The sequence below is a fragment of the Gambusia affinis genome, linkage group LG16 (genome assembly GCF_019740435.1).
Source record: "Gambusia affinis linkage group LG16, SWU_Gaff_1.0, whole genome shotgun sequence".
NCBI lineage: Eukaryota > Metazoa > Chordata > Actinopteri > Cyprinodontiformes > Poeciliidae > Gambusia > Gambusia affinis.
The window spans coordinates 6376050-6391772 of NC_057883.1; the positions used below are offsets into that span (position 1 = coordinate 6376050).

At 41.6% G+C, this 15723-nt stretch overlaps 1 protein-coding gene across 1 annotated transcript; it reads right to left on the minus strand.

The window, feature by feature from the left end:
• Window positions 1–869: 869 nt before the first annotated feature.
• shprh (SNF2 histone linker PHD RING helicase) lies at window positions 870–14698 on the minus strand. The gene is made up of 30 exons (XM_044143496.1): window positions 14553–14698; window positions 13184–13780; window positions 11943–12072; window positions 11622–11840; window positions 11381–11459; window positions 10456–10606; window positions 10266–10365; window positions 9911–10170; window positions 9178–9819; window positions 8242–8493; window positions 8073–8151; window positions 7830–7993; window positions 7492–7748; window positions 7244–7365; window positions 6985–7073; window positions 6712–6804; window positions 6496–6603; window positions 6148–6290; window positions 5894–6067; window positions 5129–5191; window positions 4821–5046; window positions 4568–4705; window positions 3671–3772; window positions 3498–3569; window positions 2597–2785; window positions 2431–2523; window positions 2251–2337; window positions 1979–2157; window positions 1418–1498; window positions 870–1334 (listed from the first exon to the last, which is right to left on the minus strand). The coding sequence occupies exons 2-30, from the start codon at window positions 13769–13771 to the stop codon at window positions 1238–1240; spliced, it is 4977 nt and encodes a 1658-aa protein (XP_043999431.1). The 5' UTR covers window positions 13772–13780; window positions 14553–14698; the 3' UTR covers window positions 870–1237.
• Window positions 14699–15723: the final 1025 nt, after the last annotated feature.

Here is a 15723-nt window from a genome sequence, read left to right on the forward strand (position 1 = left end):
CTGCTGACACCGCCGCCGTCAGAGCGAAGAGCAACCAGGTAAAAACCACACCGCTAGACACCATCTTCCAAATCCTCTCCCTCTAGCTTCCCTCTGCTCTGCCACTCTGCTGCCGATTGAATCTTTGCCTAAATCTCACTGTCACCAGAAGATGTAGCGCCTCTCTCCTTGTCCAACCCATAAAACCCAGCTCTAAATGAACTGGGACCACCTCCCGCCCCACCATCCCCGTCTCTGGCTTTAAAACACCACTTTGAATGACGCTTCAGACAACAATGAGATTCCACACGTGAATAGGGTTGACCGAGGCGAGTCCAAGGTAACGCGGATGACACCGCCTACTACGGCCATGTCGTCTTAGTAAACACCTTACAAGTGTTCCTTACCACGGGGAGCATGTGGCGAAAGGGCTACACTTTGTTCTGTCCGTCTTTTGTTTGGACACTTTAAAACATTTTACTGGTGCGGGAATCCCAGTTGGTAAGGACAAAAGAGACTCATTATAGGTCAAGGGGCAATTCACTGACCAGTTTGCATGTGTGTGGTTAGACAAGCTGTAAAATCCCGCTACTGAACACCAATATGTATTAAATCATTTTGAACATTAAGCCTGTTCAGAAAATGGGAATTAAGAAGAAAAAAAAAAAAGATGAAGTGAGGCAGAAATGCTCTTCACCTTTGTTAGATTTTATAAGTTATTTCTATTTCAAACACAACAAATCTTGTGTGCTTTTTTATTTTGTAAATGAGACATGCTTTACAATTTGGTTCGTCTCCCTCTCATTGTTTTAGCAGACATTTGTAAGAGTATAGACGAGTGGTTTCCTGTTTATTCTTTCTTTAATGAAGTAAATAAAAGCCCAACATTGTTTCACTGACACACTTTTATTTAGCGCTTGTGGTAGCTTCACCTGAATGAGCTTTTATTGTGGCCGTACAGTGAGATTCAGAGTAGCGCATGATGCTGTACAGTCCAGTCAAACGTTACAACCAAGAGTGAATATAAACAGCGGAGTCTGTTAGAACGAGAACTGACTTACATTTAAAATGTGGCGTTAAATATGTTTTTTTTGCAAACACGTTGCATGTTGCCAGTGGTTTGATTAAAAAAAACAACAATATATTCTTGGAAATGCATTTCGTAAGTTGCTTACATATACATAAATATATACATATAAAAAGGAATGTGCAAAATCCTGGTACTTCCATAACCACTGGGTACAGAGTCAGTTCGGATTCACTCCAGAGGTTCAGTGTCCTCCGTAAACAGGTCGGCCAGGTCAGCGACCGTCAGAACGGCAGCCTCCGAATGCTTCATGGCTGTGCTGGTGTGACTACAATTAAAGCAAAACGCTTTCTGTTAGTATTTAAATTAGTAGTACATATACCAATAATGACGTTTTGAAGCTAAAACCACCTCTTTTCTGCCGTCTTCAGCATCGCTTGCATTCGCTCCTCAATAGTGGATTTGATCAGGAATCTGTGTACAAATGTCGGCCTTTTGGACAGAGAACACGAATGTTACATTTTCCCACATTTTGTCATGTGCCAACCACAAACTTCCATGTGTTTTATCTGGGCTGTTTATGATAGGCCAAAGAGAGAATTAAACACGCTTCATTCACCCAAAGTCGTCCACAACGATGTACTCCTTTCGTCTGACACATCAGATAAAAACCCCTATAAAATACACTGACGTTTGCGGTCGTAGCAACACAGATCGTAAAAACATTTACAGGGGAAGCGTATTTTTGCAGAGTACTGATGAAGGTTAAACTAAAAGCTTAAAGTTAAATATGCAGAAGACATCACTGGAAAGTTCTGTATGTGTGCTTGATGTAAGGTTGTCAATTGCAATTGTCATAAAGTGATAATTTGAGCTTGTATAAGAAAATGTAAAAATTGCCCCTCATTGCACCTTTACTTGAAGGAACTCAAGTTAGATTTCTTTCTTGATGTGCGGCTTCCTGTCGCTTACTTTGTTTGGCCAATCCGGTGCACCCTCCCTATAGCCTGGAGTTCGTGAGCTGGGTTGAGGATTGGTTCCACCAGCAACACGTGTGTTGCTTCGATGATATTCAGCCCATTGGAGCCAGTGTGGAGTGGGAGGAGGAGAATATTGATCTTTTCATCGTATTTGAAAGAACTAAGATTCTCCTGAAAACACACAAGAAAAAAAAAAAAGTCAAACTAATCACAAAGAGATGTAGATGGTTTGCCATGATTCCTGTGAAATGTTTAAAGTCAAACCTGGAACTTATGAATTCCATTGATTTGTGAAAACTCCAGGGCGTTGTCCAACAAGGCCTTGGCGATGATGTCCAGGACACTCTGCCACTGTTCACAGGACACAAGGAAACAATCCAGATCACATCCAAGCTCAACATCGCGACAAACCACAGTCCTCCGTAACAGAAACGCTTCATTTACCGTTGAAAAGACGAGACATTTGGCTCCGGGATCGTTCATCTGGATCTGCTTTAGCGTTCTCACAACCGCCTCCACTTTGGTAGAGTGGCTTCCCTGCACAAAACGATTACAACTGTTAGCAAAAAGTCCAAAACCTAACATGTTTAAAATGCAATTGTCGATCAACCTTCACTGGTATGTCCTGGTCGTGGCTGGACGACTGGGTAGTGAACACGTAGGAGATTTCCGAGTGGGAAGTGGTCTGTCTACAAATGGCACACTTGATGGCTCGCCGCCTTGAGCCCACGCTGTACTGCTCCACAATGATGGCAATGCACTCGTTACAGAAGCAGTGGCCGCAAGTCAACACGGCCCACTATAAGGAGGAAATAACGGCGGAAAGTAAGTAGTTCACAGTTTGAAACATGATTGAGGTGATTTTTGACGTGATGCTCCCCGAGAGCAGCATAATAGCAGTGACATTATGGTAAATTTGATTAAATGTCAAATGTTAGGTGTTATAAAAAAATTCAAAAACAAAAGCAATAAGTAGGCCTGGCACAAGAACACAGTTTACCGGACAATAAATTATCCCAGAAGTTATTGCGATAAATGATAATTGTGTTGTTTTGAGACCATTTTCATGTGATATAATGGTCATAGTATGATAATGCCAGAACGCATTGTGAAAGATCAATAAACTTTAAATTCTTATGAACATTTAACACGGGAAATGCAAGACATTTTAAATATTCAAAATAAAGAAAAGAAACAGCAAATAAAATGAATCATGAAGTCTCTGTAAATAAAACTACGGCCGGTTGAGGCCGAAGCACCAGACTGAAGACTTTTGTCCAATTTTTGGTATTAAAAGAGAAAAACGCTAACTCATACAAATGGAAATTATTGAACTCATCTTAATTTATCATTCAAATTTATCATAATCTATTGCTTATTGTGACAAGCCTAGCAATAAGAATCCAAAAAAATTGTTTTAAGTTGACATTTATGGGAATATTGCTTAAAAGTTGAGGCCTGTTCTTTCAATATAAAAACCTGCCATCTTTAAATCTACCATCAACACTCACTTCCTGCCCCAGAGGACGAGCACAGATGGGGCACGGCTCTGGGTTCAGCTCTCCAGATGACTTGTCCTGTGACTTCGATACAAAATTCAAGCAACATGGAGTCAGACTACATTAAATATTTCCTAATTATTCCAAACGATACCACGAAATGCTGCTAGCGATTATGAACGTACCTTTTCCAGATTGGTTAGATACAGAAACTGTCCAAGCTTCTTTTGGAGTTGAGACTTGGCCACGGCTTGGTCGTTCAGGAGCTTGACCCTGTTCTGCTCCACCTGACAGCAAAACAATGGAGAGCAGAGGGCAAAAAAAAAAAAATAGTCTGTCGCTGTTGTTGCTTTTCTGTCAGTGAAAATGTTTTGTAGTTAAAGTCAGTGAGCACAAGGGTTGAAACTAGACAAACATTTATTGTCCAGCCCTACATTAGGGACAATAAATCAAAAACTATGCGACACGTGATCAATATCAATAGATAATATGTCTGATAGAATATTTAATAATTTCACTGAATTCAAAACCGCACAGAATTCTGGGTGATTTAGGCAGAGAAAAGACTTTATCTGCTCAACCTCTCAAGACTAGCTAACCAAGGTGAGTCGCATCAACTAACTCGCTCGCTCTTTGGTTACCTAGCAACAGCCTGTGGAGTAACATGAGCAGCAGCAGTTTCAGGTTTCGTCTTCGTGCCTCAAGAAATGTTTCAGCTCAATTAGTTATTTTTCCTAGTTAAATAAAAATACCCACATACATCCATATCATTATATAACTTAAAAATTGTGTAAGACACCATTATTGTTTACTGCAATCACTTCTGAGGCAATTTATCGTCCAGCAATATTTGTTATCATAACTGTTTAAAAATAAAATAGTGACAGAGTAAAAAACTGTGGATAAAATAGGAAAGGTCATGGGACTAGATTGGCAGTATTCCAAATATTTAAAACAAAAAACTAATCAATAATTATCGATATTGACTGATATGAAACTATTATATTGTGATATGTTTCTCAGTCATATCGTACAGTCCTACATCTGATTAGTTACGGATTATATCACTACCGTTTACTTACTTCATGCGGTTCTATAATGTGCAGCAGTTTGGGCTTCGGCTCGTCAGGCAGACGAACACGCAGCCGTTCAGTCGCCATGCCCAACTCGTCAATGGCCGACACGTGATTGCGCAGCACCATCCAGTACTCGTGCAACACCTGGAATAAAACCAAAGGAATCTTCTTTCTAACTTGCATAAGTGCAACTGTATAACATTCTGGTAGGTGTAGAAATACAAGTGACAGACAAATAATACAAGAGAAGCCTGCTTACCTTATACTCCTTCTTCCAGTTCTCAAACAGCTCCATGAACACGTTGCCCTCCTCCACCAGCTCCAGATCCATGCGCTTAGCTTTGGCGAACGACAGGATGGCTTTCAGAGTGCGCTCCGTCTCACTCGCCGCCCACAGACCGCGACTGGTGGTGGGGAGGCGGTCGTCCACCAGGCCTTCCTCGTCCTCGATCATCTCTTCGAAGATGGCCGTCTGGCCTTTCACTCTGATGACGGATTTTGTTTCCATCACTTCAGGTGTTCAATTTCAATACGAGTTGGAAAACTCTAGGACGCCTGCTTACTTACGTGTGAGCAAACAACTTGGATTCATAATCAGTGAAGAGCTCGTCAGCTTTACAAAACACGCAGCTGCGACATAGAAAGAGATGAGTTATAGTTCATGACTTTAAAGCTGATTTATGTAACTTTTATAAACAACGTTTTTAAAAAAATATATTTGTTAAAACAGTCAATATGTCCTGAAAGTATAAGATGATCTGTGAAAAACAAACAAGACATATATCGAGCTCCCCTGCGGTCCCACTGCCATCTGCAGAAATACACAGCTTGGTCAAAAACAACCAATCAGAGCCAGGAGGAGGGTCTTGACACTGTCAATCAAGCTCGTGTACCTGCTGCTAATTGTGCTAATGGCACGTTCTTATACAAAATCGCATATCCGCCTTCATTGGTGGTCTTTTCGTGTCTTAGCATTTTGAGAGGAGTTAGCTGTGAGGAGAGCTACCTCTAGGCTAGCAGAGAGCAAGGGTGGAAGGTGTGAGCAGCACATATCCAAGCATAACTGACTCTCCTGATCGGTTGTTTCTGGCCAAGCGGTGCATTTCTCAAAAAGGCAGTAGAACCACATGGAGGAGATAATTTTTTTCTCCACATATTATCTTCTCTCATGCTCTGCTGTCATGACACAGTCACAGTTTTTACAAATATGTAAAATGCATGTTGTTTATTAAAACTTTAAAAGGGTGTGTTCATAGAACTACATATTGTACATATTGTAGAGTTTCATGAATAACGCGATGATGGTCTCGAGTACTGGTACCGGTAACTTACTTATTGAGTGGCAGTCGCATTGGCCTAAGATGGCAAACTGTGGCCTCTTCAATCACTTCCTTAGAAGCCGGGCCTTCAAGACTCTTCACTGCGTCCCGGACAGTCTTTTGTGACTTCATTAGATCTTGCATTTGTGTGGTGAGAAGGAACTGCAGACCGCAAGCGTCACGGAACCTGCAGGGAACCCAGCATGTTTTTAGTGTGTTGTTATTAGCGTGAATGCTAACGAAAGAAGCGAAGGAGAGGCGTTTTACTTGTCTGCCATGGAGAGTTTGTTGGCCTGCTGCTTGTAGCTGGAAGTTAGCTCATTCTTCACACGGGACACCAGATCTTCATCGGTGGAACAGCGGGTTGACATCTGGATGACTTCCAACCACCAGGGGGAGTTTAAGTTCACCTGGAGATTAAGAGATAAATCTGTGATTGGAAGATTATCTGAATAAGCTTTTAGTATTATCTCAGAAAATAGTGAGGTAATTATTTTAATCACAGCATTGGATTCTTGAGCAGTTCATCTATTTCTGTAGTGTAAAAATAATAAATTTGACAACAACAAACATTGCTCATTGAATGTTTTTGAAAGAACATGTGCCATTTCTCACTTTGCGCTTCAGCTCTTTGATGTTCTGCAGCACTGGCTGCAGGGCCTGATGGGCGTCGCCCACCTCCGAGTCGTACTTGGTCATGTAATGCTGCCGCAGCTGCTCAGCCTGCAGACGAACAAATATTTTAAAAGGAAACAAATCAGGAACAGACCTCCAACGACGTTTATATCTAAAACATTGCACTTGGTTCTGTAACAAATCTGCGCTGCGTACCTCTTCACCGAGTCGGTCGTCTCTGAGTGTTGGAGGAATCCCACGATGCTTTGCATTGAGCAGCTCCATTAGGTTGTGAGTGGCATGAAGTCGCTGGTTTCCATTAATGGTGAAAGAATAATATCAAACTCTTATATTTGGGCAAAACTGGAGAAGGGCACGACTTCCTACATTTATAACCCTTGAACTTTTTCCACGTTTGCCAACCTACAACTACAAACGTCAATGTAGTGTTGAGGAAGAAGATAAATAAACAACATTGATCCCACACACCTGTAACGAATCAGTTTTCAGCCGGCCTTTGTGCTCCTCTGATGAGCGCAGAACTTCTCTATACATCTCTGCAGCCTCTACAAACTCGCCTGCAGGTGACAAAAGAATCAGTTGTCCTGCGTGACTCGTGATGAGATGAAACTATAGGAATAACCTCACATATCAGTACAAAAAGCAGCAAAGATGAGATCACGCCTCGTGCTTTGTTTTGAACTTCTTCCCATGGGAAACGGGAGCAAAGCGGGCGGGCGTTTTATACCTCGGATGATGTGAATTCCAGCCAAGCCGTTGAGTGCGCACACCAGCTGTCTGTGAGCTTCTTCGCACTCCACTCGACATTTCTTCTGCAAGGACTTGAGGAGCTCCTCCATTGTCATGGTGCTGAAAGACGAGAAATACGCTTAAATCTCGCTTACTCAGACTTGGTGAGCTTAAAATAAACACTAATGCGTCCTATTAGCTTTCTGGTTTACTCTACTTAGTGATTAGCAGGTGCTAATAGAAAACCTTTTCTGCAGAGGCAGGAACTCCCCCCTCACGGCCTGCGGATGGCAGCAGGCCTGGCGCAGCCTCAGCAGCGGGTACAGAATGGTGTTGACGGTGCGCCGGTCCAGGCTGCCCAGTTTCAGGCTCCAGTCAGAGATTTTCCTGAGTTTGACCAGAGCGTCCTGGGAGCAGACCTCGTGCTGGCGATGGTAGAAATGGCCCTCAACAGGAGAAAAGTGAAGCCAGTGCACCTCCTCTGTCTGAGGGGGGATCTGAATCTGAAGAGGGAAGAATAAATGATCCATTTAGCTGCTGTGAAGTTGTCTGAAAAGTCGGCGTGGAGCTCCTAAAAGTCCTACCTGATCGATGACGTCCTTTTTAGCCGACCGCCACAATATCTGAGCAATCACATTGTACAGAGGTTCTGTGTTTCCACGGCGATAGGGGCGATAAAGCAGCTGCTCCCACCAGTATTTCACCCAGTATGGATCCACTCCAAGAAACAGCGTCAGGCCGTACAGATCTACAAAACGTGACGAGTTCAGCAGGGAGCGGACAGATTTAACGGACTCAGATTGACGGTTTTCCATCTGCAACTTTACCTTCAAGGCCTCGTTGGACGGGAGTGCCGCTGACGCACCAACGGTTGACGGAGGCGAGGCGCAGAGCCATTTCTGCAGCCTGGCGGCCAGAAAAGTAGCACACATACATCGACACGATTGTGAATAACAAAACACAAAACGAGCTCAAGAGATTGCGACCTCGACTCACCTTGGCAGTGGGACACTCGACCATCTGGGCCTCGTCCAGACAGATGCGCCACCACTCCACGGCCACCAGAGGGCTGGGGACCGCCATGTAGCGCTTCTGGTTGCGGAAGCGTCGGCCGTCCTTGCTGTTGCTGTGGGGGATGTCGACGTAGTTGAGCTCAGAGCGAAGAACGTCGTAGGTGGTGATGACCACGTCCTGCTCGGCGAGCATCCGAGGCTGGATAAACCCGTGTTTCTTCACGCCCTGATACACCTGAGAGACGGACACACACACAGAGTTATTTTAGAGGAGAACGGGAGTTGTAAAAAAATTAAATAAAATGTGAGAAAACAGATGTAAGGGGGAGTTTAATAAGATAGAATGACAACTATCCCCAACACATAGAAAGACATAGAGGGCTTTAAAACTAAATAGAGCTGAAACAATTAATCGAATCGCAATGAATCAATTATTGAAATAATCTTTAAATAATTTCATAATTGATTAACTGGAGTGTATAGACTCAAAAAATTGTCATTTGCTGAAAGAAAAAGCAAATGTACATATCAAAACTGTACAAAATATTTATCAATTTTGTATTTAAGTCCAAAAATGCCGTTGTCTGTTTTACCCAAAACTCCTCAGGTGTCGTAGTTTAACTTCACCAGGTTCAAATTCACTAAAAAAATGCTTTTTTTAATGCAATTTAGGCAAAAAAATAAAATAAATAAAATATTTTCTTAATTTAAAAAAATTATTGAATGTTTCTATCCATCTTTTAATGTATTTCCATTAGAAATGCATGAAATGTAGAATGTGCCCGTATTTTTATCCGATTAATCAATTAATCATCAGAATAACTGACGACTAATCAATTAATCACCAATCAATTGATTAGGTAATTGATTGCAAATCTATTTAACTGCTTTGAAAAAATTTTAGATAAATGTCTGTCACCAGCACGCGCAGGGAGGAGGATCTGATGTGGCGGTTGATCTCCTCCACCCATTGGTGGCAGATGGAGCTGGGAGAAATGATGAGCGTGGCACCAGTGGACACTGGTTTCATAGCCACCAGGCAGTGAGGGCAGTAGAAGGGCGTTGTTGTGAGGCTCTCCTCCTTATAGTTCACACATTCTGCGTGCTGCCACAGCTGACAGTTCATACACTGCACACGCGGCTTGTAGTCGATGATGCCCAGCTCTCCACAGATGCACTCGAAGCGGTAATCGGCGGTGTTGAACGGGACTACGGACGCTCTGGTGGGAGTTTCCGTCTCATCCTGCGAATCTGTCCCAGAGGCTTCTTCTCCTCTGTCTGCTCTGGGAATCTCCTGTGTGGCCGATTCAAGTTTACCCCGAGAAAGCTGTAAAGATACCGCGGTGGAACCCATCGACGTCACACCATCTTCCAGGTCTGCTCTCTTGTTCGCATTTTCCTCCCATTGCTTTTGTTCTTTCCCCTCTGTGTCACGCCGGTCCAATGCGGGGCTCAGATCTGTTTGATCGTCTGAGAGGGAGTTCTGGAGAGCCGCCTCCGCTTTCTCCTTCGCGCGCCTCTGAAACGTCTTCCTTGGCGTGCTCTCTGCTGGTCTGAAGATCTAACAAAGACAAAAGTCGGTCAAGAAGAAAAATCAAAGTGGCTGATTAATCACAGCACCAAATTTTGACACGGCAGTTGCGTATTCTTACCAATTTGGACGCTGCGGACAAGATTTTCTTTGTTTCTTTGTAGTTCTTCCCCAACTTGAAAGAACCCGCCAGACCCCGGCCCTTTACGCGGTCGACACATCCTTCGTTTATCAGCTTCGCGAGCGTCTTCTTGATGTGATTGCGGTTCTTCAGGAGGTCGTAGCCGTAAGTAGCCCGGATGTAGGTGAACACAGCGTTGACCGAGGCTCCTTTGCCGGTCCGCATCTCCTTTATTGCATTTAGCAACATCACACGTACAGCTGCAGAAAAAAACAAAACAAAAAACTCTTTCAAATAAATGCAAAATCAACTTTGAACATACAGATGTGTCAAGGGACAGATGTGGGTGTCGCACCTGGGTGGGACGTTTTTATTTTTGGCTGAGCTTCAGGCTTGCAGCGTGTAGCTTTCACTTCCAACGGACGAGGAGGAACAAAGTAATTCACAGATGTTCCCTGCAGTGAGCAGAAGGCAACAAGCTATAAAAATGTTGCAGTTTTCAAACGTCGAGTTCAAAAAGATGATACTGTGCAAGGAATTCACACCACAGGCAACGTGAGGGCTTCCTGCTCCAGATTCTGACGAGTATGGAAGAGAATAAGTGCCAAAACCTCCACCGTTTTCCCGAGCCCCATCTCATCGGCCAGGATCCCACCAGGCCACTCGATTCCGGCCAGCGGGAATTCTCGAATTAAGCTAAAATAACAGGAAACAGAGATAAAACTAAACATGTGCTTCAGGATGGGAAAAAACCCCCCAAAACAAATAAAACTGAACGCACTGATGCAATATCTTTAAAACAACTGGCTTTTATTTCAATAATTCCTTTTTTGATTTGGCCTGAATTCAAAGTCGAATTAGGTAGGAGCTGTAAAAACACCCATCTTGTTGATTTTTCCAAAATTGTCCTACCTACAGTATTCGGCTTTGTTTCTTGGCAAGATATGCACATTTCTGGACCAGTCAGGCTTGGAGCATTTTGAAATTTCCTTGCAAAGATGTGACAAAAGTCTTTTTGGGAACCAACGATTTTATGCATTCAATGTTCTATTTTTATTTTGTGGGAACAGATTTGAAAGTGAAACCCAAGACGGCTCCATCGAGGAGTAAAACCCTCCTCTAGCGCCATAAGATATCCAAACTAAAAGATTTGTGTTGAGCTATAGCGCCACCTACTGGTGGGTGGTGTTACATTTATCCAAAAACTAGTGCACGCACTTTATTTTATTTCTAAGGGAAGTCTCCAGTTTTTCTGGTTAAGGCTGGAAAAATGGCAGAGCAACTTCAGCGGATTTTCATTGTCTGCTGGCTTGTTTTTCCTAATAAAGTAACAGCCGTAGCACTATGACAAAAAAAAAAAATGCTCAAAGGGAAAGCCCTAGAATACAACCTAAGACGAGGAATATAAATAGATTTGTTATTGTTCTTATTATTGATTACACGTGTTTCAGAAAAAGTGGTTCTTCTTACCAGCCAGTAAAGGGATTATAGAACAACTTCTTGCCACATAAAGTCACAACCTCTCGCCACAGGAAATGCAGGGAGTGTTCTACAGACAAAAGCAGAAAATGCATCACAATCTTCTCTATATAACGCTAGCATCATCTCTGGTTTTTCTACAAACACTCGAGGTCTAGAAACACTGTTTGAATTCCCAAGTTTCCCTGAAATGGACATGCATACCTTTCACCATCATCACCATCATACGTACCTTTAGGTGTACTAATGTTATACTTCTCTCTCCTCAGCATCCAGTTGACGGCCTGGCTCTGATAGGGCCTGAGGACGGGAATCAGAACCTTGTGCTGGACGTCGTATGTTACATCCTGGTTCTCCTTCTGGTGCTGGTGCCTCACGTAATCGTAGAGTTCCTCCACGTTCTGCCTCTCCAGATCAGTGTCGCACTCCTCCTCCTCGTTCTCTACCACTTCTGCATCATAATAAAGAGAAGAAGAAACGGTTAAGAGACGGCTCTGAAGGAGCATAGGGTTTATTTAGTGGCTAATGTTACAAACTGGGCCCAAACACGTACCAGGAATGATGAAATCGTAGAAATATTCCATCAGCTTCTGCATTATCTGAGTCGCTTTCTTTAGCCGAGCGTTTCCCTCGCTGAGGAACTCTGGCTTCCCCAGCCCCGTTTCCAGCAGGTAAATTCCTACCTGTCGCACAAAGAGAACACTCAGCTTTCATGTAGCATGAGGGAAACAATATTATTATGTCCTAAATTAGCTCAAACACATCCAAGAGACAAATTTGTACTTAATCACTAATTATATCGGCTTATTTACATTACTGTGTACGGACTATAACCCATACAGTCATGTTCAATAAATTAAAAATTTCGTTGTTTTTTTTTTTCAATTTCAGTAACTAAATTCAGTAAGTGAAACACATCATACAAATAAATTTCACACGGACGGAGAACTTCAAGCCTCCATTTCTGATAATTATAATGATTTTCTGCTCACAGCTCAAAGAAACACAACATTTAAGACTAGAATATGAGATCAAACCATTCAAAACACACACATTTAAAGCAGAAATACGGGATTAATTAAATGTATGCTTAGTGATTGCTTAAAGGTTGTTATTTTCAAAATTGCGCTTAATTTGACAGACGAGCCCCATCGGTGTTTGTTATCTAATTTTGGGAATATGCCTGTGGTTAATTGCAAACGTATGTCTTCCTAATATTACAACCACAAATCCTCTGCCATTGTATCATTATGTTTACAATAAGTAGGCCTGTCACAATAACACATTTTTCTGGACGATAAATTGTCCCAGTAGTTATCGTGATAAATAATAACATTGTTGTTTTGAGACCATTTTCCAGTAATATATAGACAATGGCAAAATGGTGTCATTTCATTTTGTAAAGAACATTTAAGACTGGAACCTGAAGATGTTTAAATATTGCAAAACAAAAACACAACAACCAAAATCAATACATAGCATGGAAATAAAAAGCACAACCATCCCAAACCGTAAATAAAATGGATCATGAAGTCTCTGTGAAAAGAACTGACTGTCAAAAAAATATTCATTATCAAAATGGAAATGATGAAGCTTATTTTAATTTATTATGCAATTAATTAATTAATTGTATGTAGGTGCACATAAGCCTGTTGCAATAAGTTATAGAGCGCAAGTTTTGAACTTCACAGTTATGCTCCAATTTGTGTTTATCTCTCAAATATAATCCAAACAAAGTTCGCTGTTGTGACGTGACAAAATGTGGAAAAGCTTAAACGATATCCTAACTTGCACCTTAACTTCCTGCTCCTTGGTCTGGTGGCAGAGTTGCACCACCCTCCTCTTCTGCAGCCAGTCGAGGTCCTCGAATGGGATCCTGCCGAGGCTGCACTCCACGGCACAGCCGTCCTCCTCAGGGCTCCACTGCGGCCCCGGGCTCTCATCACAGCTGCTGTAACTGAGGTAGAGCTGCTTGCCCGTCCGGTACGCCAGAAAAGATCTCTGCTCGTAGTCAGACGGCAGCCAAGCCGGCCTGATGCTGAACTCCCCGATAAGAGCCTTCCAGACATGGCCCAGCTTTAATGCCGGCACCACGGAGAGCGCCAGAGAGGCGGAGGCGGCGCCGCTGCTGTCCAGGGACGTGCTGGGAAGTTCATCTGGCAACTGAACCGAACGAGCGCAGGCGTCCTCCTCGGTGATGTCTTCTATGGCGGAGAGAAAGGAGGTGCAGGCGGTACCTGACAGACAGGAAGAGGAGGACGGAGTCTGGTCTTCTTCCTGGACGGCTTCGTTCTTCCGGTCCTCCAGCATGTTCCATTCCAGTCTCCTCTTTGATTCTTCATCCACCCTCACAGGAGGGGCCCTCTTCCTTCGACTGCTCATTGTAAAAACCTTAACAGAAACCAAAATTAACAAGAAATTACTTATTACATTGTACCACATCAAAAATAGGAGCCACATAATTAAACAAAGCAAGATAAAGTGTCATTATGGGGCAATACAAACATTTATTCTGTTTATTTATAGGTATAAAAGGAGCATACATCAAATTAGAATAAAAGATTAAAAACTAGTGTCCCATTTCTCAGTGGAATATTACCTAAATTAAAAACGAGCTAGAAAGTGAGAGTCAAGAAGCTGGAATTGAGTCTTAATCTGTAAATGTTTCTTCATATTTTAGATTTCCTTGAACACGATTAAAAGACGTTGCACAACGATGTCTCTTATGCTTTATGCAAGTGCAACTTTTGTATTTTGCTGCGTCTAGTAGAAGCTTTTCTAAAGGGTTAATAGCAACACTTTTAACTATGGTGCGCTCGTCATTTTACTACTTTAAGTTGTCAGTTAAGAGCATTTGTTAAAAAAAAAAGAAAAAAAAAGTTAAGAACAATTGTATCATTACAAAACCTATGTAATGAGCTCGGCTCCATTGCATCAGGTGAAACACAGACGTAAATTAACACCGCTTCTAATTTTAGGTTAAAACCTACTGCTAACCAGCAACTAGCTTGTTTATCCACCTGCACGGGGCACCTTTTCAGGATTTGAAATACGGAATCCTTGCCGCTAATATAAGCAACGCTACAAAGAGATCACTTTCACCTAACGTTGTGGATTTATCGTTTGACATATACCAGCAAATTATATTAAAAACAACATTTACTTTCTTAGCCTTCCCCAAGCTGCTCCGCTGACTACGACTGTAACAAAAGTCGCTTCATGATGTAGAAGCTCCTCTTAACCAGCAGAAAAAGCATCAAAAACACAGTTCAATTATCCACAGAGACGTTCATGTCCGCCATTTTTCAATACAGGAAGTGACGTTGGAGGGAGAAAAAACAGTTTTTGGAAAATAAAGCCCCTCACAATATATTTTCTGATCAATTGCAGTGAAGTCTTTATTATTATTATTATTATTATTATTATTATTATTATTATTATTATTATTATTATTATTATTATTGTTGTTGTTGTTGTTGTTGTTGTTGTTGTTGTTGTTGTTGTTGTTGTTGTTTTGTTTCCGTCTGAGGACGTAGAATTTCCAGAGTCTGCGTTAAAGTCATACTGAAAATAAATAATAAAAAAACAAACAAACAAACAAAAAACTAGATGTTTACTTTCATACAGTTTAGGTAAAATTTAGCAAATACATGCGTTTTGAAGATAGTCATAAAAAATACCAAAATCTCAAATATAATTTTTTCATGTTATTCAATTAAAAACCTTTTTTTTTTTTTTTTCTGGTTCTGATACCTATGTGTATTGTGGGTACAAAGGTACAAGTATGTACATTATTATATTGTCAAATAAATATTTATGTTTCATCATATAATTCGTATAACCGTTGACTTATTCATTAGGACTAGTTCAGCTGGTCTTCAGGAGCTGCTTAATGTCTGTTCAGCATATGGTGAGCTACATGATGTTAAGTTCAATCCTTCAAAAAGCACCATCTTGATCTGTCGCACTAAGGAGGACAAAAATAGACTATTTCCAAATTTCAAACTGTCGGGGACTTTATTAAAAGTCTCAATTGAAGTGAAATATCTTGGTCATGTGTTGACAGATTGTCTGTCTGATGATGAGGACATTTACCGTCAGGTTCGAATGTTATACGCTCAGGCAAATATTCTTGTCCGTAAATTTGGATTCTGTTCGGATGAAGTGAAACTGAACTTGTTTAGATCATATTGCACATATTATATATTATTAATACTTATATTATTAATTGGGATAATGATTTAAACTGATTTTAAACTTGTATTTGAAATAAAGGTTGTCATACCGCATAATTACCACATGGTGTCACAAGAGAGCAGCCCCTTTTTTCAGCT